Source organism: Xiphophorus maculatus, chromosome 3, assembly GCF_002775205.1.
Source record: "Xiphophorus maculatus strain JP 163 A chromosome 3, X_maculatus-5.0-male, whole genome shotgun sequence".
Taxonomy (NCBI): Eukaryota; Metazoa; Chordata; class Actinopteri; order Cyprinodontiformes; family Poeciliidae; genus Xiphophorus; species Xiphophorus maculatus.
Window position 1 is genome coordinate 17551714 of NC_036445.1, and position 24517 is coordinate 17576230.

At 38.7% G+C, this 24517-nt stretch overlaps 1 protein-coding gene across 1 annotated transcript; it reads right to left on the reverse strand.

Annotated features, from left to right (window-relative positions):
* Positions 1-481: 481 nt before the first annotated feature.
* cgn (cingulin) lies at positions 482-23798 on the reverse strand. The gene is made up of 20 exons (XM_014472544.2): positions 23618-23798; positions 12606-13497; positions 12397-12494; positions 12241-12310; positions 12040-12135; positions 10534-10655; positions 10223-10334; positions 9935-10147; positions 8695-8843; positions 7907-8027; positions 6908-7120; positions 6592-6813; positions 6257-6505; positions 5971-6141; positions 5432-5593; positions 5148-5321; positions 4251-4369; positions 4007-4115; positions 3764-3927; positions 482-3323 (listed from the first exon to the last, which is right to left on the reverse strand). The coding sequence occupies exons 2-20, from the start codon at positions 13494-13496 to the stop codon at positions 3182-3184; spliced, it is 3597 nt and encodes a 1198-aa protein (XP_014328030.1). The 5' UTR covers position 13497; positions 23618-23798; the 3' UTR covers positions 482-3181.
* Positions 23799-24517: the final 719 nt, after the last annotated feature.

Genomic DNA, 24517 nt, shown 5'->3' on the forward strand with positions numbered 1-24517 from the left:
GCTCTTGTTTGCAGCCCTGGGTTTGTGTGCAACAGAGTCATTTATGAACGTTGTGCTTAAAACAACAAAAAATGCTGTCAAAACACAAACATGATCTGTTTCATTATCTGGGTCTTCTAAAAAGAGAGCAGATCTCTTTCCAGTGTCGTCATGCTTCACTTCAATCCCCTAAAGGCTTAATGTTTCCTTTATGTTTTTATCATATGATAAGTTGCTGCAGTAGTTTTTGGCTTTTGCACAAAGCAATGTGACAAACTGAAGTAGTCCTGACAAGTCTTTCTGGAGACTTTTGTTGACACTCTGGCTATAATCTCTTTCGCAGAAGTCATCCGTCTTCCTGAGAAGTTTGCTGAAACATGAAGCTAAACTTTCCAAAGGTCAATCGTATTGTAGCTGGCAGCGAGTTATTGTTTGAGAAAAAAAAAAAAAAGAGAAAAGGTCTGAATGTTTGTGTGTGTGCTCTGAAACAAAAGAGAATGTGTTAATTTAACATAACATATTTATTGTAGCTAGACAGATAAAAGAAAACTAAAATATCTATTTTGTAAAGTACAGTAAGTGGAAAATGTTTACAGCTAATTACAGTACAAACTAGAATTGTTTAATTCTTCTGCACAGAACAAATCATTCAGTACCGTTTTCCACATGAACCGAAAATGCAAATATAAACATTACATTTTATTTTATTTATGTAAAGCCAATCACTTAAAAGTGTAAACAAAATAATAATAATAATAACAATAAAAAAAAACCATAAACATTGATTTATTTATTTTTTTTATAATTGAAAGGCATTGTAATAAATTGACAGTAAATACAAGTTTCACTGACTTAATACAAAGAAATGCATAGTAATTAGGCCATCTTTATAAATACCTGGCAGAAGAATGTTTTGGCCTTTATTTTCTATTGCAAGAGAAAAAAATACTTTAATTAGATTTCACTCCAATGAAAGTCGTTTCCAACAGCATATCAACCTGCTGCACTTTGAGCTGCAAACCGTCTCGAGGGCAGCAAGCAAAGACGCACCAGGTGGGTTCAACCTAAACGACTGCAGGGCAATTCTTACACATTTACACGATTATACAACAGTACAATATAACACCAGGCAGTATTTTTGTTGCTCCACAAAATTCTGCTAGGGATTAGGTTATCAATATTTTGTGCAGATTAAAATAGAAATGTGGAGTAAATTCTTATTCCTAACTACTCTAAAATAACAGGCATTGTTCATTGCAAAGCATTTATACAAACAATATGTTACTTGTCTCAGTGAACAAAATGCAGCAGCTCATTCAAATGTGATTTTATAAATTTATTATATTTGATTAGGTTAATAGGAAAGAAGTGTACATAAACTCCTCTGCTGTGGCCTCGTGCGTCACAATCACAAGTATTACTGACGAATCCCTACAAAGTGACCGAATGATTATAGCTGTTTGAGTGGAAAGTCATTCAGCTCTTCGACTGGTACCACCTCGTTTATGATGCCGAGTGAACTACTATGAAGAAAAGCTGAGAAAACAAGAAAGGCAAGGTGCAGTTACAGGTATCAGCAAACTCAGGTTTTAAAAAAATTACGACTTTAAAATGGCAACAATTCCCGATCATGTCGTTCCTATGGTGTTACAAAGAACCTATGTTTGGCTTTGTCAAAATATTTCTAAAGAGGAAGTGGAAACTGACGGACAGTCCACAGGCACACAGTTTTAAAGCTCCTTTACAAGTCACAAGTGCCATGTCTGTAAAGCAGCTGACTGGCTGGCCAGATCATACAGGTGTGTTATACCCAGTCTTTCTTCTTAAAGAGCAGAACAGCGAAAAAAAAAAAAAAAAAAAGATGTGATAAAAATTCCAAAGACTCAAATTTCTGGGGTTTTTTTTTTTGGCCCAGAGCTTTATGACATTCTGGACATTTGAGAACAAATCATGAAACAAAAATCTTCATAGTGTGTTACAGGCCGACTTCACTGCCTTCTAAGGCATCTTAACTACAATAAATCCACTTGTAAAAAAAGGACTGAAGTACGCTACACTAAATGCAGATTATCCAAACGTGATGGAAGTGAGCTTTGGCCCCTTTATTCTGCTTGTATAAAAAAAATGTAGTCTATCGCTTTGTTTTAAGACCCAGTTTAAAAAGTATAAGTCCAGCTCAATCTGATCCTAAAATGTTGGTTTTTATGGATCCTGAAGGCATTCAATCAGCAAATTAAACACTGAAAGACTCACAGACAAATCTGTAAACCCAAAATGTGATGTGAAAAATCAAATTTGAATCAATGAAAAATCTACTAACTCATTAGGTGTTTTGACCTTCAGAAAATAGAAGAAGGATTTAAGTCTGGAAAACTAAGCATTTTCATACTCAAAAAACACATGAAAACTATTCATTTAATGGGTCTTTATTCCATACTCTTTGTTCAAACTCAAACTCAAAATAATAAACTAATAATCAACATTAGTAAGACACATTTGGTCCTTTTCTGCTTTATTATATTATATTGTTTTGTTCAAATAATCTGTTGTGGTTTTTCTTTAGGTGATCACAGCACAGGAATCTCATGACTTCCTCATGGACAACGATCTCTGCAGCTGCTGAAAGCTTTTGCAAGCTGTTGTGAAGCTTCAGACGAACAATCTCTACAGTCTGACGGTCGGCCTCTTTTTCAAATGTAAACTATGACAGCTTATGGTTGTTTGATCCACTGCTTCTGTGGTAACGTCTATATAATTTAGCCAGGTTTGACCTGATGACATCTGCACTGGAAACTGTTACAGAAAAACTTTTTAGTGGTAGTAAAGAAAGAAAAAAAAAAATAGCTGAGCTACTCAAAGTGAAGCAGCTCTGAAATGATCCGACACATTAAATTTGTTCCAAAAAGTGCAGTAAAGTCTGCTTCAGCAGTACTTTGTCGGGTCATGTATTGTGTGCAAGAGACAGAGGGGGAAATTCCTTTAAATGGTGGGAATGTTTTGTTTCCTTACATTCATGCTGGTGTGGAAAAATTAGTCCCCATGTTCAGCTCTACAATGAGTCGTTAAGGTCCTCGCTGCCTGCCCTCATTGTCTGCTGTGTTTACCATTACCTTCTAGCTTTTCCTCCAGTCTACACAAGCCTCCCCTTTATTTATAGTTCTCAGCAGAACCTCTTGTTCTGTTCTAACCCAGAAGTTGATCCTTAGCAGGAGCTGGTCTGGAGGTTGCTCTCGGTGAGGAACGAGGTGATGGTGGACGGGTCGTACAGGCTGTCGTCGTCGTCGTCGTCTGAGCTGAGGGCGGACGAATCCAGAGCCGGCCTCATCGATGCTTGAGTTTTCCTCCTGTCAGACACAGACAGCAATGGCTGATTTTTAAATGTTCAGCTTAAAACATTATGAAGGGTTCTTTTACTTGGTCAAAGGCATTCTGGAGAGCAGAGCTCCCTCCACTGGCTGGTTAAAGTAACAACATGTCACTCTGTTTTTTCGCCAGCATGTTTGTGAAGTAACTTTGCCTGTAGTAAATGAGTAATGTACAACTTTAGCCTAATACAGAAAATATGGCATTCCAAGGAGGTTGTGTAAGCCTCCTCCTCAGTCTACACGTCACAGCTGAGCGATCTGCTTTCACTAATCATGGTGTCATCTTTACGAGCGGTTTTATTCGTCTCGTGACGTAAAGAGAAGGAGGAGACACTGTTCTTCTGTTAGTGACTCAGAAAAACGGTTATGATGATCTCAGCTGTACAAAGTGTGTAACAAACCCAAAAAGAAAAACGTACTTGAGCTCCGTTTCCAGAGCGGTGACTCTGGCCTGCAGAGCGTCCTTCAGCTCCGTTTGCTCCTCCATGTCTCTCTGGGCTTTCCTCCTCAGAGTCTCAATCCTCTCCAGCTCCGTCTCTCCCTCGTCCACCTGCCGCTTCAGGGCCTTCACCCTCAGGGTAAGCTGCAACACGCGTTAAGTCTTAAATCTGATGCAGTGTGCTCCAGTGTGTCAAACACCGATTTCATCACCGTAATTATACCTGATCTCTCTGTTCGGTGTGCGTTTGTCTCTCCTCATCCAGCGTCATGTTGAGCTCTTTCAGCTTCCTCTCCAGGCGACGTTGTGATGACAACATGGTGTTCTTCTCTCTTTATGGTAGAGAAAAAAAACACTGTAAATAAAAACTAACCAACTTCTCACACTTGCCTTTCTCTTGGATTAGTGTCTGTTGCTTGTTTTTTAAACAAGAAAAAGGCACATTTTTCTCTGCATGTTGTGCTTACCTCTCCTCAGCTCGCAGGCGGTCCTCCAGCTCCTGGATCTTGTTTTCCAGCTGAGAAACTCCCGCTGACGAGCGAGACTGACCCTCCATCTCGGCCACACGGTTCCTCAGCTCCTTCAGCTGCAGACACACAAAAATCACATGCATTTATTTTCTACTCTCTTTCTTGCTTATTTGAATGGGGACAAGTATTATGTATAAACAAATACTGAACACTATAACTTTTATAACCCTAGCTAGTTTGCAATGCTTGTCCTGGTGGACTTTAACAATTACTGAGTTTGTTGCCAAGTCCAAACTAGACAAGTGTTGTCTTTCTTCTTGCTACTCTTCCATAAAAAACAGATTTTTGAAAGGATCTCTGCAGCTCCTCCAGAGTCATCTCTTGGCCTTCTATCTGATTAATGCCCAGTTTGTCATAGTAGGAGTACAACAATATCTTTGCAGGTTTGCAGTGGTACTATACTCTAATTTTAAATCAAGGATTGAACTGAGTTCTGTGTGACGTTCAAAGCTTGAGATATTATTTTATAATCTAACCCTGCTTTAAGCTTCTCCACAGCTTTCTCCCTGGTCCTTGGTCTTCATGAAGATGTTTGCTCACTAAACAGTTAGATTCATACTTGATTAAAATCACACAGAGATGGATTGTGTTTACTAATTCCTTTGGTGACAAAGATTTTATTTAGGCGTCTCAAATTAAAGGTGGCTGAACACGAATGCACATCCACCATTTCAGACTTTTAATGCTTAAACTATGCATCATTTTTCTTCCATTTGTGCTGGTATGTCTCATAACATACACTAAAGTTTGTAACAAATGTGAAAACGTTCAAGTGGCATGACTACTATCTCAATGTACTGTATTACTCTTCATTGCTAAAGCAGGTGGACATACGTGTCTCTCCATGGCGTTCTTGTCCAGCTCCAGGTCCTGTTTGGAGGATCTCTCCTGCATGAGCTCAGAGCGGAGCTGGTCGATCTGGTCTCTGCTCCTGGACACTCGGTCCGTCAGCATCTCCACTGAGCTTTTCTCCTCCTCCAGCTCCAACTCCACACGCTTCAGCTTGTCCTGGTGGACAGAAGAAGACATCAACAAGCTCTCTACAAAACATTGTCACCCAACAGTATCCAGTTTCTGTATTATTGTTCTAGAACAGACACTAAAAGTGAGCATCATACCTCGAGGATGCGAATCTCGCGCGTTTTCTCATTAAGGCTGTTTTTGCTGGTCTCTACCTCTCCCTCTAGGTGGCGCAGTCTGTTGGTGAGGAGCTCCTTGTCCAGCTGGTGGTTGTCCCTCTCTTCGCATGCAAGTTGAAGCTCCTTCTTCTGTCGCAACATCTAGTTAAACAGAGAAAATACCCATGTGTTATATTGCGTTTTCTTATGAATTAGTTACTGCATAAATTCACTTGTTTGAAAAATGCAGTTTAAAAAGTGCAACTCATAGATTCACAGCAAGTGCCACACTGCATTTCTCCTTCCACTCAACTGTCCAGTATACCAATGATGCGCTTGACCCCTGGAACAACACCACTCTGTGCAATGAATCTTTATGATGCATTTTATTTTTTTGAACAAAATTACTGAAATAACTTAATATTTAAATGATATTCTAAATTACACAAATGTTACTGTATGTAAGCCATTCCTCCCCAACAAAGACAACTTGATCATTAAAACGTTTATAAATGAAAATAATTTGAACAGCTTCATACTTCTTCCTCCAGTCTCCTTAAGCTTTGTTGGTTTCGATCCAGCTCGGATTTTGTATCGTTTCCATGACGCTGTGCGTCCTGCACCTCCTTCCGTGTTCGCTCTCTCTGCTCCTCCAGCTGAGCCTTCAGAGCCTGGATCCCTTCTTTTGAGGTCACATTCAGAGACTCGTACTGAGAGAGAGAGAGAGAGAAAGCGAAGTGTGAGAAATACATATAAATGGACTGAACTTATTGAACCATTTCCTTCTAAGAAGCGAGGATGAACTGTGAAATCAGCTTCTCTTACTTCTTTGTTGAGTTTCTCCATGGTTTTCTCCTGCTGCCGTTTGCTGTCCTCCAGCTGGGTGATTGTCTGCTTGAGCATCTCTCTGTCCCTCTCTGTGTCCTCCAGACGCAGGCTGAGTTCACGGTGTTCCTGGCTCAGTCTGGAAGCTTTTCTCTTCCCCTCATCCAGCTCGGATCGGAGGCTTCTGACCTCGGAGTGCAGGGCGAGCTCCGCCTCAGAGCTCTCGCTGGCGTTGCTCTGCAGCTGAGCCTGAGTAAATCACAAAGCAGATCAGTTATTCTTTTATGTCTGATGGTTTTAGAGCGTCTCTGAATAGGATAATGTTTCAGCTTCACCTCTAATCGAGAGAGTTTCTCTTTGAGGCGGGTGTTAGCCGCCTCCTGATCCTTCTGAGCATCTCGGAGGGAGTTAACGTCCATCTCAGCTTTACTGAGACCTGTTCTAGCAGTTTCCAGTTCTTCCTCGGTTGTAGAGAGTTTCACTTTAAGCTGGCTGGCTTCTCTTTGAGCCTCACTGAGCTTCTGCTCCAGCTCCGAAATGGTTACTGGACTTGGGAGCTATTTGGAGGAGGGGAAAAAAAAAGAAAATGAGATGTTTTTCAAGTGCAAATCTTAATATCGTAGTATAATTTTATGATGAGAGTGAACTGGCCTGTTTATTTTTCTCTTGTGCCTTTACACAGTCATCTTTGGTCCTCTGTAACTGGTCCTTCAGCCTGTCGATCTCATACTTTAGCTCTGCCTCCTGGCTCTGGTGAGACTTTTTCAGGGAAATGGTTTCCATGACCTTCTTGTCATACTCAGTCCTCTGCTTCTCCAGCTCTAACCTGGTCTTGTGTAGATCAGCGCTGCACCGCTGGAGCTCCTGGAAACATTCAGTTTATACAGTCTGATGATTACACTTCCTGTACAGGTCATCATAAGACTGATGACTTACATATACCAAACATAGGCAGGAGTGTCAGTTTAATTTTGTGTTTTTGATGATGCATTTGAACTGTTCTTTCTTTTTTAGGGTGGAATGATAATACAGCCAACAGCAATGATTGTTTAAGAAGAAAGAATGAAGAACTTTGAATTTTATGTGGAATTAGAGTTCTCTGTTTCGTTTAGGCCCATTTGAAAATTAAAACGTAAAAATTCACTATGTATTTGCATGAGGCATTTCTAAACTTCTGATGCTTTAAATATGGAATCTGTAAAAACAGAGACTGCAGTGGTGAAAGGAAAAAAGGACATAAGTAAAGTCAAGTACAAGGGAAAGTGTGACACAAGAACAGGAGGTAAGACTTTTATAGAAAGATCTGAAGGATGGAAAAACAGAAGAACAAAGTGATGGAAGAAAGACCTGAGAAAAGAACGACTAGGCAAGGAAGGAAGTGATGGGGGGAAGGATGAAAAGACAGAAAGAAGACCGTCAAGAAAGAAGCTACACAAATAAGGAGACAAAAAATGGAGAAAAGAAGGGAAGGAAGAAAATACATACTCAAATCAAACAACATAGTTTTCAAGTTTTCCAGACTTCATAAGGACCCTGTTTTAAAATTGGGCTTTGTTTGGACCCTGTCTTCTAAAATTGAACATTTTAAACAGAAAAAGCTCTTTAAGAGCTCCCAGGAACCCTGGAGTAATGCCAGTAAATTTACTGCACCTGGTTGAGAGCTTCTGACTGGCTGGAGTCTGCTGCCTGCTGCTTCACTGTGCTCATTCTCTCCTTAAGCTCCTTCAGCTCATCCTCAGATTCCTCTTTCTCCAGACGGATTTGCAGAAGCCTGAAAAATGTTCAAAAGCAACCAATCACAAAACATCGCACCGTGTTCTGCTATTTTAAGAACCATTTAATCACCTCATCAGAAGCTGCTGGATTGAATGGGTTAATGAGCAAATAAATGCTGCAGCTTGAGTTATTGCATCACAGAGATATATTCACAGGAACACATTATGTTTTGACTAAACACAGACTATCCACACCACTCCTGTGTTTTAATGTTTCTGCTAACACAGCAAGTCACAGATTTTAATAAATAACTTTAGGAAATAATCATAACCCCACTTGTACTAGAATAATTATGATCTATAATTTGTATTTGGTCATCTTGGACCCTGTGGTTAAGGCAAAGCATCATGAATGAATGACCTGTGTGTGGATAGTCTTAACACAATGGTGAGAAAGCTGTTAGCACAGTTAGCCAAATCTAAACTTCCACATGTCAACACATAAACGCTGTGAAATATGTGACCCTCACTGTGTTTCAGGGTTGCTGGGCAGCTCTCTGACAAAGAGAGGAAGAAGCAGTGACCAGGAAGAATGAGAAAGGAAAAAAAAACAGAAACACATTAATAGAAACAAAAGCGAAAAGAAGCATGGAAAATCCATGTGCAGGTGAAGAGTCCCGTAGAGAAACCTTGCGAACCATCTGTACTCTTGGCATGACTCACTCTTGTTTGGTGCTTCGAAGCTCGTCCCTGGTGGAGTGAAACTGCTCCATCCAGTGGTTGCTCTCGTCTCTGCAATCCTCCAGCTGCTGCTGCAAGGTGCGGACGGACGAGTTCACGCGCAGCCGCTCGGCCTCGATCCCAGCGTGAGACTTTAGCAGAGGGCAGAAGAAGCAAGAACAGATTGAATGTGATGCTCAACATTTTTCTGTTTAAACTCAGATGAACAGCAGAATTACATAAAACCAAACTAACCACTTTTTGAACCATATCAAATAATGTCGGTATTGACAAAGTTAAGTGAGTCCTTGGCCTTAACGATAGTGAAGCTCAGTCTAGTTTAATATGTTACATCACTCAGATGCAAAAAAACATAAATATAAATGTATGCCACGTCAATCACTTTTTCAGGCTCAAATTATTTGATGATTTAATGCATGTTCTAAAAAAACACTTAGACCATGGTCAGGCAGCTGTTATCTCCATCCTTCATTAACCTTAAAATCTAATAAAGTTGTTGTTAAATGGCTATTAGCTCTAGACTATCCGTAGATGTTCTAGCTAAAAATGACATTTGCTCAGAGGTTAAAGAACAGACACAGTGCCTTGTAAAAGATCACATACACCCAAAACTTCAGATTTTGTCATAAATAATAATGATAAACCAGGAAGTGAATGATTGTGAAGTGCACTGAAAATACAGCATGGTTTTAAAATTCTCTTACAAATATAAATAAATAGGAAGTGTATTCACATTTAACCCCAAGGAGTCAATACTTAGTAGGACAATCTTCCAGACGTGTCCATGTGTTCTTTGGTCTTCATCAAGCCGTTTGTTCAATAATGTTCTCTAACAAACCTCTGAGGTTTGAGAATACAAATTATATAACTTTTAGACACAACTTGTTACAGGGTACATTTATGTGCATGACAACAAAGAGGGGCACACTTTTCCAACTTTTACTGGCCAAACAAATTTCATGTAAAACTTTCCTTCCACTGAAAAACGATGTCCTACTTTCTGCCCCTAATAAAGTCCAAATAAAATCCACTGAAGTTTTGTATTTTAACAGGACAAAATGTAGGAAACTTCCAGGTGGTGAATCCTTTTGCAAAGCACTTGTGCATACACACTATTGTTGACCTCAAGACCCTTGTGGTCATTTAGCCAGTTTGTCGCCACTCAGGGTTACTCTCAACATTTTGGCTTCATGTCTAAGTGGCTGCTATCTGCTCTGCACACCTGGGACACCTGCTCCATGCTGCTGCGCAGTTTCTCCATGTCAGCGCTGTACTGCTCTCGCAGCACCTCGATCTCTCTGTCATGTGATGCCACCTCTTCCTTCAGAGCGCCTTTCAGAGCAGTGAGCTCCCTCTCTCGTTGTCTGAGTGTCTCCTCTAGCTTGTGCTTCAGCTGGGAGAGCTCCATCAGCTGTGCTTGACTAGACATCAGGTCCTATAAACAGTAAAGGTACAGTGAGTACAGACAGGGCTTTTAGTAAAAGAATCCCCCTGAAGGACAATGTTGTACCGTCTTGCTGCCGTTTTCTCTTCGTAGCTCATCTTGAAGCTCTGCCAGGTGGTCCTCCATCTCTCTCACCCGACTTTCTGCTTTCTCTCTTTCCATGCGGAGCTGAGTCAGCCTGCAACAAAAACGAAACCCGACTTATATCTGCAAATGATTCTTTTAATAGAAAGAACAAACTGTTTTGTATGTGGTGCAAATAAGCAACAATAACGCCTTGTTTCATTAAACTGTTTGAGTCATGACCCAACCAGTGGCAATAAGCCCTCATGTGAGTGTGTGTGTGGGCGTGTGTGTGTGTGTTTCTGTATCCTCACTCTGATTGTGTTTCATTCAGCTCCTTCGCCTTCCGGTCCAGAATCTCCTGGAGCTGCAGATTTTCATCCAGACACGACTCGAGCTCGGCTTTCAGAACGGGGTCAGAATTGCTGGCCGAGTCCTTCACACAAGCAGACGCGATAAATAAATAAGAGCGCTGAAACACGAGGCGTCAGGCGGTGCTGGCTGAATAAACAACTCGCTTTTAGGAAACGCTTCAGCAGGTTTGCTTTTACCCAATAATCAATATGCATAAGAGCTCAAGTTCTTAACAGCTATTTGAACTTAGGATTTGTAAGCTACTTTAAACCAATGTATAATGAGTCATTATAGAAGATGGATTTTTTTGTGAGTATTTGTGTACATCTCTGACAAAGCCTGAAGGCTTTAAGGATTAATCTAAGGATTAATCTGAAACACCCTCCCACAGAACCCCATTAGCCCTTCTGGTTAGATTAGTTAAACAGCTGAAGAAAACCGGAAACTCTTTCCTCTTCTCAGGCAAACTAAATATTAGGCGAACCCGCTTCTCATGACCAGGCAGCTTAAAACGAGTGTTAGACTGGAAGTGAGCTATATAATTACAGCCAAGTTGCTCTATGAATGCCAAACCCTTAATGAAAAACTCTTTATGTAATCCAAAATGCAAAAACTACTGTAAATCCTCACAAAGTCCAGCATACCTTTACGGAACCATAAGAAAATTGGTCCAGATCTGATCAGATGTTTACATTCATCAAAAACTATTTTTCAAGGAAGGTGATACAAAAAGCTCAATCTCTCTCTTGTCTGACTGAAACTTTTCAACAGAGGACATGTAGCTTGTTCATGTGAACAGCTATAAAATTCAGTCATGACTTAAATGTGGCCTTTTTCTTGAATTCAGTTCATGTTGATGTTAAACTGGCTTCAGCAGCGGCATTTCTTGACATTCATAACCAATTTCCACTTGTCTGATGGTGGCATTTTAGACAAACTATCAACAGATAGTTGAACGTTTGTCTGACCCTGAACTCAATTATATGTTGGACATGTGAACTTAAAAGCCAAGTTTTTGCAAAAATACCAAGCAGTTTAATAGAACTGAACCGCTCTGTCAAGAACTGTCATCAAACATTCTGCCTAAATAAAGTGCAAAAAAATGTGCAATTTCTCTGCAAGTATAAATATATACACTCATTTGTATGCTTTCCTGTCAGTACATATGAGTGGTGTAAAGTAAATCATCAATAAATCCTAAAAAATACCTATTGTTCTATGTTGTATCATAGGTCCACCCTAAATGCAGAGTGTATCAAATACAGAATTAAATATGTCAAATTAATGAACAACCTAACATGCCTGATGTATGAAAACATCAGACTGAAGTTGTATTGAACTGAGAATATTCCAACTTGGGTTTTGTTGAAAGAAAGCAGGAAGAACCAGGACGAGTCTTACCTTGTGCCTGAAGGTCACAAGAAATCTCCAAAACCTTTTCACATTTTTCTCTCTGTTCCACTTACCCTCCTTTCTTCGTGCAGGGCAGTCTGCAGTTGAGCCACCTTTGTCTCCAACTCCCTTTTTTCTCTTATCCACTCCTCCCGAGGGCTTTCCTTAGGCTGCCCAGAGAAAGAGTAAAGGAGACAGAACTGTAAGTGTTCCTGCATTGAACACTAGGAGGGATAATTCCTAAAAAAAATAGTGTTGCTTCAGGAAGAACAAACCATTATGCTCTGAAAATTCAGAAAAATACTCCTGACTTTGTGTCTGATGACATCATCACTCTCAGAAGAACTAAGGAACGTAAAAAGGGACAAGTTAACTTCAACACTCTGATCAGCTCAGTCTAATGTAATCTAAAGGTATGCGGAGGTCTGTACCCCTGTCTCAGGATGTTGTACACAGTCTTCATCACCTGGTCCTCCTCAAAACTTATCTCAGCACTCTGAACCTGGTCCAGCAAAAGGTCAGGGGTCACCTTAAGACATAGACCAGAAAACTACTCTTGCAATGTTTCATGCTTTGTTTTGTTTATAGCTCACAGAAGAGCCTGCTGTGGTGCCCAACCAGAACACAGCTGGGTTCTTACCTGCGACTCAGTCCGATCCACATGTCGGGGTTCCTCCGAGGTCCATAGATTAGCTGAGAGTCCAGCGACTCTGGAGCCCAAAGTCTGGCCATGTCCCAAGCTGCTGTGAGCTGAGGATGGAGGCGAGATATAAGGTTTGGGGTGGAGGAGAGGAGACGTAGCTCTGGGATGCTGTTGAGTAGGGGCAAGTCCTCTCTGTTGGTTTCCAGGTGCTACACCATCATATCTGGTAACCAGTCTGTTGACAGGGGTCTGTCTCTGATAGGGGGGAGGCCCGTTAGCCTGTTGGCGAGAGTCAGGGTACGAGTCATTGTTCCTAACTGATTCCAATGACCTGTTAGACCCTATATGGTGAGAACGATCTGACAAAGTGCTTTCTGCAACCCTTCCTCTGTCACTGGTACCCCACACCTCCTCTCTGCCTCTCCTTACTCCAATCCCTCCATCCAAATTCCCATAACTCCCAGACTTCCCATCCCCAGGGGGTCTAGACAGCTGAAAATCCTCACTACTGCCACCTCCATCCTTGTCTAGCAGTGAGCCGTGAGACTGAACCCGGCGGAGCAGTCCCAGCTGGCCTCCCACTCCCCCAGCATCGCTCCTCTCTGCTTGAACCTCTGCCTTCTCTTTCCTCCGGGGAAGGCTGCCGTAGCTAGAGGAGTAGTCGGTCCTGAGCTGGACCCCGTACGAGTCTCCCCTCTGTCCATCCTTCAGGACCACATACGGCTGCCCGGCGATGCCCTGCACTCTGACCGCTACGCCATATTTGGAGGTGCTCTGAGGTTTGGGCCTCAGCTTGGGTAGCTCTTCTCCAGAGTCACCGAGGTTGTTGACGTGGACCTGGGCGTCGTAGTCCGCCGGGTGCCTTCTGCCAAAAGACCGTGTGGTCATACTACAACAAAGAAAAGGAAGAAAAATCAGATTCGTTTGCAAAAAAAAAAAATGTAAGAGGGTGGACATGGAAAAGAAATCCACAATAACTTAGCTTGATCTGCCCACAAACAGGTGCTCTGTTTCATCCATTCATATTTCCAACTTTGTTGTGGAAAATTTGATTCTGCATTTTAGAATATAAAAGAAACAGAGGTCCTCATAATGCTATTTGCTAATATAGGATTAAAATTTGAATTCTAATCACTTTATCATTATTAATAGAAAAAAGCATGTCACATCAACCCCTCTCAGATATCATCTCTAAATAATTCATAACTGTTTATTGAAGGAATAATATGAGAAAAGTATTCAGAATTATGTTGTGATATTTTATACAGTTCTTGAAGAGAAAATCAGCCTTAGTAGGTCAAAGTTCTACAAAAGAAACAGATCAATGCTTCTTCACATAAAGCATATTTTTCAACTGCTGACTATAAAGCAGTAACATTCGCGTTGCTAAAATTATTTAAGGGCAATCTCCACCAGAGATCTTAACCTGAACTAATGATAACAAAGTGCATGTTTACTGGTAAACAATAGTGCTTTGTAAACACTGAGGCTGATGTCATACTGTAGTTAGGCCCAGAAAAATACTGCAGATGACCTTTTACTGTAGGAAAGCACAAAAAGCGGAAACGCAAACCATATCTAGACGAATGGAGGTTGTTGGGTAAAATTCAACAGAGACACGTTTTTTAGAGGAACCATCAGCTACTGTCTATGGAAGACCATGTTTATTTTTTTATGTAATCCCAAGTTAAATAATCCTTGTAATTATGAAAAAGCATGTGAGGAAATAATTTTATAATTTCAGCCAATCATTTAAAATACGTAGTTTAGATAATAAAGGGGACCAGTTTTCTTCCACAGCTCAAACAGAAAGTCAGAAACAAAGCAACATAAACTTAAAGCACTTGATTTGACTTTTTAGTTTTCTTACATTAAAACAAAATTATACAAATTATGAAAAGAGCTTGTTTTTTGAACACAATATTTAAACCCAATGAGAAAAGTGATGGGATATCAGATATGTTCAAACTGGTTTACAGCTTTTATTATTGTTATTTTAAAAAATATTCTAAACATGACCCCAACCATTACATTTTACAACATCTTTGATTGTACAGACAGACTGAATGAGATTGGAAACAACTTATTTTTGTTCACAGTATACATACATACATTTTTCCAAATGCACACCAATTTAGTAGTTTAGCCGACATCTGAAAAGTGAATTATTTGACATTCACTCAAAATGAACAGTTCAAGTTATAAATGAACTGATTCACAAACCACAGGAATAGTTCAAGTTAAAAGGAAAAAAAAAGATCATGATGCAAATGCTGTGATCCACATTAGATTCCAGCTTTCTGATTTAAATATGCCAGGGTGATAAGATTTTTTATCAACTTTTTTTATCAAAAAGTTTTTTACATGGATAGCAAAGTTAACAGTTTGCATAGTTTGTGGATGAACTGTACACTGTCTGAGAAATTCAACATCTGATGAAATGATGATGCACATATTTTTCTCCACAAAGGAAAAAAATGTGCACACACATCTTAAATAAGCAGGAGGAGCATTTAGCAGGATGAATGAGCAAAACTGTTCCAAAGAAACATAAAAGAACAGAGAAATGATACGAGGTTGTTGAAGGTCAAACTTTTTTAAACTAAAAGAAAAGAAAAAACAAATACGACAATTAAAGTACTTTTTGTTTCGTTGTATATATTTTTTGTTTGTTTCATAGTAGAAAAACTACAATTAAAAGCTGTATCGTTTGAAATTTTAATGACAGCATTACTGTGCACTCTAGAGCCTTGTAAAAGTATTAATACCCCATGAACATTTTGACAACTCGTCACATAAGTTTCAGTGCATTGAATTACAATTTTATATGGCAGACCAACACAAAGTAGCACATAACCGTGAAGGAGAAGCAGAAAGATAGATGGTTTTCACATAAGGCTGAACATTTTAGTGAGTGTAGGAAGACCAATAATGCACAACAAAGTAAAGACAGCATCTTCACAGTGACACATGCAGGAGGCAGCATCATGCTCCAGGGTTGCTTGTCTTTGACAGGGATATGGAAGCTAATCAGAGTTGATGAATGGAGATAAATATGGACCAATAATGACAAAAAAAACTGTTAAAAGGCTTGAGAATATTTGAGCCTGGGGTGAAGGTTCACATTCCAGCAGGACAGCAACACTAAAACAGCCAAAGCTACAATAGAGTGGTATAAATCAAATGACATTTATGTGTTAGAATGGCCCAGTCAAAGCTTAGACCTAAATTGAATTCAAATTCTGTGGTAAAACTAGAGAACACACTGCATCCAATCTGGCTGAGCTTGAGCTACATCTGATTGAGACAAATCCCAAAATACCTCCAAATGAAACCGTTCAGGTTAAATATATAAGGAACTCTGAATCCTTATGTGTCTTAGTTTGTTAAAGTCTGTCACATAAAAACATGATAGTTTGTGGCTGTAGAGTTCAAGGAGTTCTAATACTTTTTTAAGTTACTGTAACTGGTTTAGTAGAGTAACCAATTTGACGATGGGTAAGCTTTATCTTTCAGAAACATGTTTGTCTTTGAGAGGCAGAGATAGACTTCTAGCCAAGTAGACTGAGCTGAAGCCGTGACCCTCTTGCAGACTCTCCACCTCAACATCTTAACACAAAATGGCATGATAAAGTTTTACTTTCATATCGCTGATTCCATTCTGAATACTTTCAGCTGCTTAAAAACTCCAGAGACAATTTAAAATCCCAGAACTCTTAACTACAAAATAAAACTTGTTATAAAATGAACACATATTTACTTCTCCTGGTATAAAGCAGGTACGAATGAGTGGGAGAGATTTACAGACAGTTTCTGATCCTTGACTGTCTGTGTGAACTTTGTTCCTGTTGCTCCCTATTAGTCATTAACCTGAAAGCACACACCCAGACATGACGCTCCCTTCGAGAGGAGCAACACAAAAACTTTAGGAAGTTTCTGTGGCTCATGTCAGAGTGAATTCCTTTTCTAACCCTGAACAGCCAGAAGGCAGACAGGTGCCGTATTTGACTGGTTCAACTCAACACACTAATAATGCCTGGCAATGCTTTTCAGTTCTACTCACTAAAAGTAGTGAATTAAGCATTCCAGGTATTGTCTCATAATAATGCCCTGTGTTATGTAACAATACAAGATACAACATTACAAAGCTACGGTTAATAATTGTGACTGCGAAACCAAAACACTCCCTCCTAACCTAGCTGCCATGCTCCTTCCATCCCACTTCATATCTCAGGGGCTGAGAAACAGAAAGTGGGCAGGGAAAAAGAGAGGGAGGGTGAGTTGAAAGACAGAAAACAGCCAACTTTTCTTCTCTTATCAGCGCTTCATGCAATAAAATCCAGCCAAGCTGATACAGTGAGTGAGCAACCCTCCCTTCTATTCACACAGAGGGACTGACTGTAAAAGCAAGCATCAAAAACGCAACCCTGCTTCGCACTGAAACATCAATTCAACCACTAAACAAAGGATATCCTGTTTAGGAGACCCTTTGGGGGTTTTTTTCTTACAAAGAATGCTTTAATCCACTTCAAGAAAATGTAAAAGCTAGCCAATAGGGTGAGCTCTTGCTTTTTGCGCAATACCAACAAATAAAAGAGGAAGAACGTGAAGATAGCACTTGTGCTGTCATTAAAGATGACACAAACAGGTTTCAAGGATATTAGAGATGCATGGGAATTATCTGTAGGTGGATACAATTGTCAGGATGGTGCAGTTTGTGCAGTTTTCCCAGCGTCCAAACCGGAGGAAGCGTTGTGTCAAAAGAAATATGTGAAGTCATGCATGAAGTCTGTGACCTAGTGAGACTTGCACAGAACCCAGGCATACCTGTTTGACATCGTTTCACACACGAATTATGTAAAACATAAAGAATAGCATATGTTCACGGAAGTAGTATTGACTTACAGGAATGTGGAAAATGGTAAATGGCCTTTATTTGTGTAGCGCTTTATGAAGTCCATAGAACTCCAAAGCGCTTCATGCGACATTCAATCAGTCACACGCTGATGGTGACAAGCCATCCGCAAGTGAGGAACATGGAGTTGGAGCTGAAGTTGTTTTTACTGTCTAAATATTTGATCCATTGTGCCTTTTCCATGAGTTTCACTTTATATGTGTCAGAGGAAAAATGAAATCCAGTTCATGGGGATGGGGATGATGCCAGGGCAACTCATGCCATTGTCTGTCTGATGTAGGGCGGAAAACAAGGACAGCGATTTTGAGAATGCAAAGAACTGCCCCCCTTCAGACCCTTCCCTCTCTGGTCTAATTTCAAAATGCTGCCTTCAATAACTTCTCTATCCCCAAACTCCACTTTGAAAGTTTTATTTAGTTTTAAAAGAAATTTAGGAAACAATTGATCACTGCTTGCTGAATAATCATCAACCTTTTAATCCAGCTTCTTAGCTTTAAATATTACGACAAGATGACTTTTGGAGAAACACCATTAATTATTTCATAACGCATCTGAACCAAACATAATGGTTAGTTATGGACCAATCAACTGAGGGGTAACTGAAGTCAACTATACATTTCCTAGATCGGCTCTGACCACTGACCTGCAGGTCAAACACAAAGGTTTTTTTCCTTTGTGGGTATCATCATATCTTACAAAGGTTTTTTCACCTGCTCACTGAACAAAACAAAAAAAGTCCTTTAATTGTCGTATTTGTTTTTTTCCTTTTCAAAGTTTTAAAAAGTTTGACCACATTAGACAACCTCGTATCATTTCTCTGTTCTTTTGTTTCTTTGGAACATTTTTGCTAAGTCATCCTGCTAAATGCTCCTCCTGCTTATTTAAGATTTTAAGATGTGTGCGCACATTTTTTTTCCTATGTGGGGAAAAATATGTGCATCATCATATCATCAGAGGTGATATGATGGTATCATATCATCAGAGGTGATATGATGGTATCATATCATCAGAGGTGATATGATGATACCATCATATCTTACAAAGGTTCTTACAAAGGTTTTTTCACCTGCTCACTGAACAAAACAAAAAAAGTCCTATAATTGTCGTATTTTTTTCTTTAGTTTTAAAAAGTTTAACCTTCCTAGACAACCTTGTATCATTTCTCTGTTCTTTTATGTTTCTTTGGAACATTTTTCCTAATTCATCCTGCTAAATGCTCCTCCTGCTTATTTAAGATGTGTGCGCACATTTTTTTCCTTTGTGGGAAAAATATGTGCATCATCATATCATCAGTGGTGATATGATGATATCATCATATCTTACAAAGGTTTTTTCACCTGCTCACTGAATGCATCAATACTGGGAAGTCAAACAATTTTTGGATCTGTAAATGAATCCAAATGTAGCATGTTCTTTGATATACTTTGTTCTGAGAAAATAAGATTTAGATGAAGAACGTACATTTTGATGAATAAAGGAAGATAATCTTCGTTGTTTCTTACTACCCTTATTATAGAATCTGCAACATTTTTCCTTCTTCTGTCAATGTTTGTTACATTCATTTGTAGAAATTAATCATTTTTATGTGTGTTACAGACAGAATGAAGATTTAACATTTAAAATCTTCTTAAATGTTAAATGGGTCGTTCAGACTTGAAAGAAATAGAAAGATACAGTACAGACCAAAAGTTTGGATACACCTTTCTAATTCAATGGGTTTTCTTTATTTTCATGACTATTTAAAAGGCGAGAAATCCCACTTATTAACCTGACAGGGCAGGTTGACCTATGAAGTGAAAACCATTTCAGGTGACGACCTCTTGAAGCTCATCAAGAAAATGCAGAGTGTGAGCAAAGCAGTAATCACAGCAAAAGGTTGCTACTTTGAAGAAACTAGAATATAAGGGGCATTTTCAGTTGTTTTACACTTTTATGTTTAGTGCATATTTCCACATGTGTTATTCATAGTTTTGATGCCTTCAGTGTGAATCTACAATGTCAATAGTCATGAAAATAAAGGAAACTCATTGAATTAAAAGGTGTGTCCAAACTTTTGGTCTGTACTGTATATTGGCCAATAAAAGGCTGGTTGATGCTTTAATATTTCCATTCATTTTATTTTTTTTATAAGTTTAAAGATGTACTTCTTTTTGGTAATTCACATTTTAAAGCAAGATCAGAACAAAAGTAAACATAGTACCATTTAGTAGAAATATAAATTTATGTCCATTCTTGCAGAGATTCCAGGTCTGTTTAGCTATTACTGAAAAACTTAACTTTAATGCAATAAGATATAAACATCAGTCTGTTTCTATTTCCATTTATCCTCCATCACTGACCAATAACACTAAAGATCCCATAAAACACAGGTATACGTTTTCAGGTCAGCTTGCTCAGCGCTTACAAGTCATTATCCTGCAGTTATGCTGACATGATCTCTGCCTCTGATCGCTAATTTAATTTTCATACAGTAAATTGAATTGGAGCCACCCTGCTATTAGGAGGGAAAGGAAAATAGAATAAGGGGAAGACTGTCAACAAGAGGAGAGACCCAGAGTGTTGAATGATGCTGAAGCATACAGTCAAAGCATCACTCCTCTGATCTATCATTTTCATTTTTCTCTTATCAGTCTGTCATATTTTTGTACATGTTAATTGTGCCAAAGTTTTATTATCAAGGTGATTTGTCGACATCCAACTCAACAATATTTGGAGCAGAAAAAAATCTATGAACTATCATACTGAAGTGTTAATTTGTACCATGTAAAAGGTCATAAAGGCAAACATATGCGACTGAACCCCCACCAATTTTATTGATTAGTTTTTAATAATCAGAGTAGAGTAGGGATTACTCCTGTCTGATCAAGATTTTTTTTGTCCCGATGCCAAGTTGAGTCATTAAGTATTAGGCATTTCATCAACACATAAGATCAGTCTGATTTATCAAAGATAACTAAATGAATGCCACGATAACGCTGGTCAACTGAGTAGCTTTAAAGTGCAGTAAATTAACACTCTTAATTCCAACAGCTTTAAACGCAAAAACGCTTTTTATTGTGCTGCAGTCACTGGTTTTCTAACAGCAATATATTTAGTCTTGATCCAAAATTTTATCTGGAAATCTTAAACGGGTTGATCCACCACAAACTAGGAAAAAAGCTACTACAATGTTCTGATTAAAACTAAAACCGATATTAATGAACACATGTTTTGTTCTGAATTCTTATGTTTTTATGTTGAGAAATTTCTCAATAACTTAAGATCGTGTTTGCTAAGGCTGAGAAACTGAGAAAATCCTGCGATGTCAATTATATTGGTAAATATTGCAATGGCAATATCATTTGCAATTCACCTTCTGCCTTCTTTCCTCACTTTCTGTGATTTCATCGCTCCATTACCAGGACTTCGAGAAATGTGTATGGGGAATGAGCAAAGCAGGTCACATACCATAAAAAGAGAGGTGCAAGACAGCCAATACAGTCTTTCACTGTAACGAGTGAAAAACTGCCAAAATAAAAGATAAACTTTCTCTAAGTGATTTTCCTTTTTCTTCTGAGCGAAATATTAATGACTTGAAACGTCAATGACTGGTTAAAAGTAACAGAACTCCCTCTCTGCTCCTAGTGAACGGTTATCCACTTACTGCAGAGGAATATTCTTCTTCTCAATTACACCCTTGACATAAAACCAAACCCTTGTCCTCTCTCCAAACTAGTTACTACTCCTCTTTCACACACACACACACACACACACACACAAATGTCCATTTATTCCTCTTTTCACATCCAAAGTAGTTCATTGGCATGACAAAGCCTGACTTCAGTGTTGCCACACAGTACACAAATGACACCATATTAGAAGCTCACAAGTATGGCCCTCCCTTCCCTCACATTCCTGACACTTGTGCCTCTGTACCAAGAGGCTGATTTGTGGGATTTTTAGACGCATCTACTGCTTGTCATGTTAGACCAGTTTGATTTGTGCCAACATAGGTGTGGATTAAAAGATGTGTCAGGATCTTGCCAGGATCAGAAGCTTTTTCAGTGAAATGTGTGACACCAATTCGTGAGCCCTTCCGTACTTCAAAAGTATAATCTGCTGAGATTTACTGCATCAGTTTCATCTGAGCTCTCTTTTCTATTACAGAGGAGCAGACAGTGACTGGTGTTTTAATTAATGACTGTAAAACCAGATAAACTGCAACTGCACAATAACAGCTCATATCGGTTAGCATTTCCACCTCATGGAAAACTCAGAGTACCTAACTTTTAAAACTGTCAGCCCACAAAATATCAGAGAAATACTAGCTGGGAATATAAGCCTTCCTGCTAAATCAGTTTAACACCTGCACTCATGACTGGCTAAAACAAGACCGGGCTTCTTCACAGGTTCATACGCCCATGGGCGACATTTATCAGTACTATACTCAAGTATAACTTGTAGACAAGATTTATGTAAATTAAATTAAATGTAAAGCAATGAAGTCCAAATGCCATTAGTAAATCTCAATGTCTTTTTCACATCCTCCAAAACGTCTACTAAATTACACTACTTATATAACTTTTTATGCGATTTTAGTTATATTTTGGTTTCATTTAGGGATAAAATGACAATAAATCACCAGTCCATTATACACTCGCCATTCATTCTTTCATTCAAGCTGTATTAAAGACACAGAAGCCAATTGCATGAAAATACAAAATATTGAAGTCATTTGTTTTCTGACCATCTAATTCAGTATCCTAAGGAAAATCTCTGACTGTTTTCAGGTGGTTTTACTATAGTATTTTTACCTTAATGTAATAAAATGGGATTAAAAGCAACTACTTTTAAAAATGAATAATAAAAAAAACAATCAAAAAAAAAAAATCTTTTTAAAATACCATAGAATAACAAAATCAAACATTTTGATTAGCCCAATCTGGATTTACCCATCTTGAATGTCTAAATTTAATTCAGATTTGCATTTTAAATCTAGCTTCATTTAATGATATAAAATATAAAATACAGCAGTCAGTACTGTTAAATAAAACCAATATAGAACCGTAAAGCCACTTGAACTTTGTCACAGATGTTCTTTAGGATAGAATAAAAATAAGTTGAAAACTTTTTTCTGACAGGATTTTGATTTTATTATTTTATAGTGTTGTAAAAGTTGGCCATTGTAAAACTGACTGTGTGAAACTGTCTTTTAATTTTTTTAACTGTCTTTTAACCCATACACAACATTGTACGGGTTCCATTGAATGATATATTGACATATATAATGATATATTGTCACATAAATCATTGGCTGAATAAGTATGCAATGTAGTTTCCCAGTAACTATGATATTTTATTTTTTATTGCTTTTTCAGAACATAGGTAGTTTAGTGTAATTAAAGGAACCTTTAAGTAATTGAAGTTTTTACCATTTTATGTCGACCATAAAATGGAGAGCAGAAACACAATCTATTGTTTAAATAGGTAGAAGTAGCTGTGTGAACATTTGATTAAACAGCAGTATAACAAACCTACATGCAGCATCAAGAGCCAATTCATTGTTTTTACTCATGTTGTTTATTTCACAATTTATTTTAGCATTTCTAGATTTACTTGCCACTTTCTGAAATTCTTAGGACCCCACACTTGTTGAGTTGTGACCCCCCGGTGTGACCCCGACCCTAACTTTTAGAACCGCTCATCTAAAAGCACAGGTGTGCAGGTGTGTGTTTGTTTTTTTTCCATACTCCTCGTATGTGTACAAATACAGTGAATATTCACACTCCTTTCATTTTAAAAAACGGAATCTTTTACATTTATACGGTTATAATCACTCTTTCAGCTTCAACTTAACCGTTCAAGGTTGATTGTTTCACTTCACAGAATTAATAGTGATCAAAAGGCTACTTCAGTTTACTTTTTTTTCCCAATAGCTAACAAGTTGAACTTGTAAATAAGTAAAAACGTAGCATCGTTGTAAATCTACTGTATTCGTCTAAAGAAGGAACAAGCCAGATAAAATCCGTGCTAAAGCGCATAACTGTCGGGAAGTCACACTGACTGGTGGAGCCGTCTGGCGCTTCGAGAAGATCCAGTTCCAACCGAAACTTACCTTTTTTTTCTTCAAAGTATCTCCTCTGTTTCTCTTCTTATGCTTTGTTTCGTCTCGTCGCCGAAGATTCCTTAGATATCTTCCCAGACATCCATCAAAGGCCACACAAAAGGCGTGTGGAAAAGCAACTCCTTCGCAAACGACCGCAGAAACAAGTTCATTACGTTGCTGTTGGAACTGCAACCTGTTACCTTTTTTCTCGGGAAAAAGACGCACCGCCCACTCCCGTCGAATCCAGTTCTCTGATTGGCCCGATCCTCTGGAATAGGCGGGGCTTTGCATGTTAGCCATCTCTTCATTCGCAAACCTTTACGTCAGTCATCCAGCTCGTTCTAATCAATTTTTTTGGACATTTACTTTGAAAGCTTGAAAAATGACCACAAGTGAACTAAAATGGACAATATCTGTTGCAGGATGAACTGCAACATCGATGATTTTCAAGGTGGACAGGACACAATTTAACTTTAGAATGGCTGCTTCTTCAATTTGTCCGCTAGATGGCGCAAATATTCTCATATACGCACCACTGTCCCAATACATCACACAGATTAGATTTACAATTAAGTGAACAGCAGTTAAAACAAATTTGAAGCCTAAAAGATTTTTTTTTGGACAGCAAAAATACATAAACACAAAACCTGTCCCATCACACAATTATATATTTGAAAACACAACAGAGGGAATTTCAATAAATGGGCAGTGTATAAAATAATATTCCAACTACTACTACACATGTAATCTTCTTCTTAAGAGTTTCACATCTACAGGTTTTGTTGCCATTACCTAATGCTAAAGAACATGGGATAAACAAACTTTCAGGTGCCTCAAGATAAATTAATATATCATGTAAAAGGTAATGTATTTCATCAATTAATTCAAAACGTGAAGCTCATTCAGAAT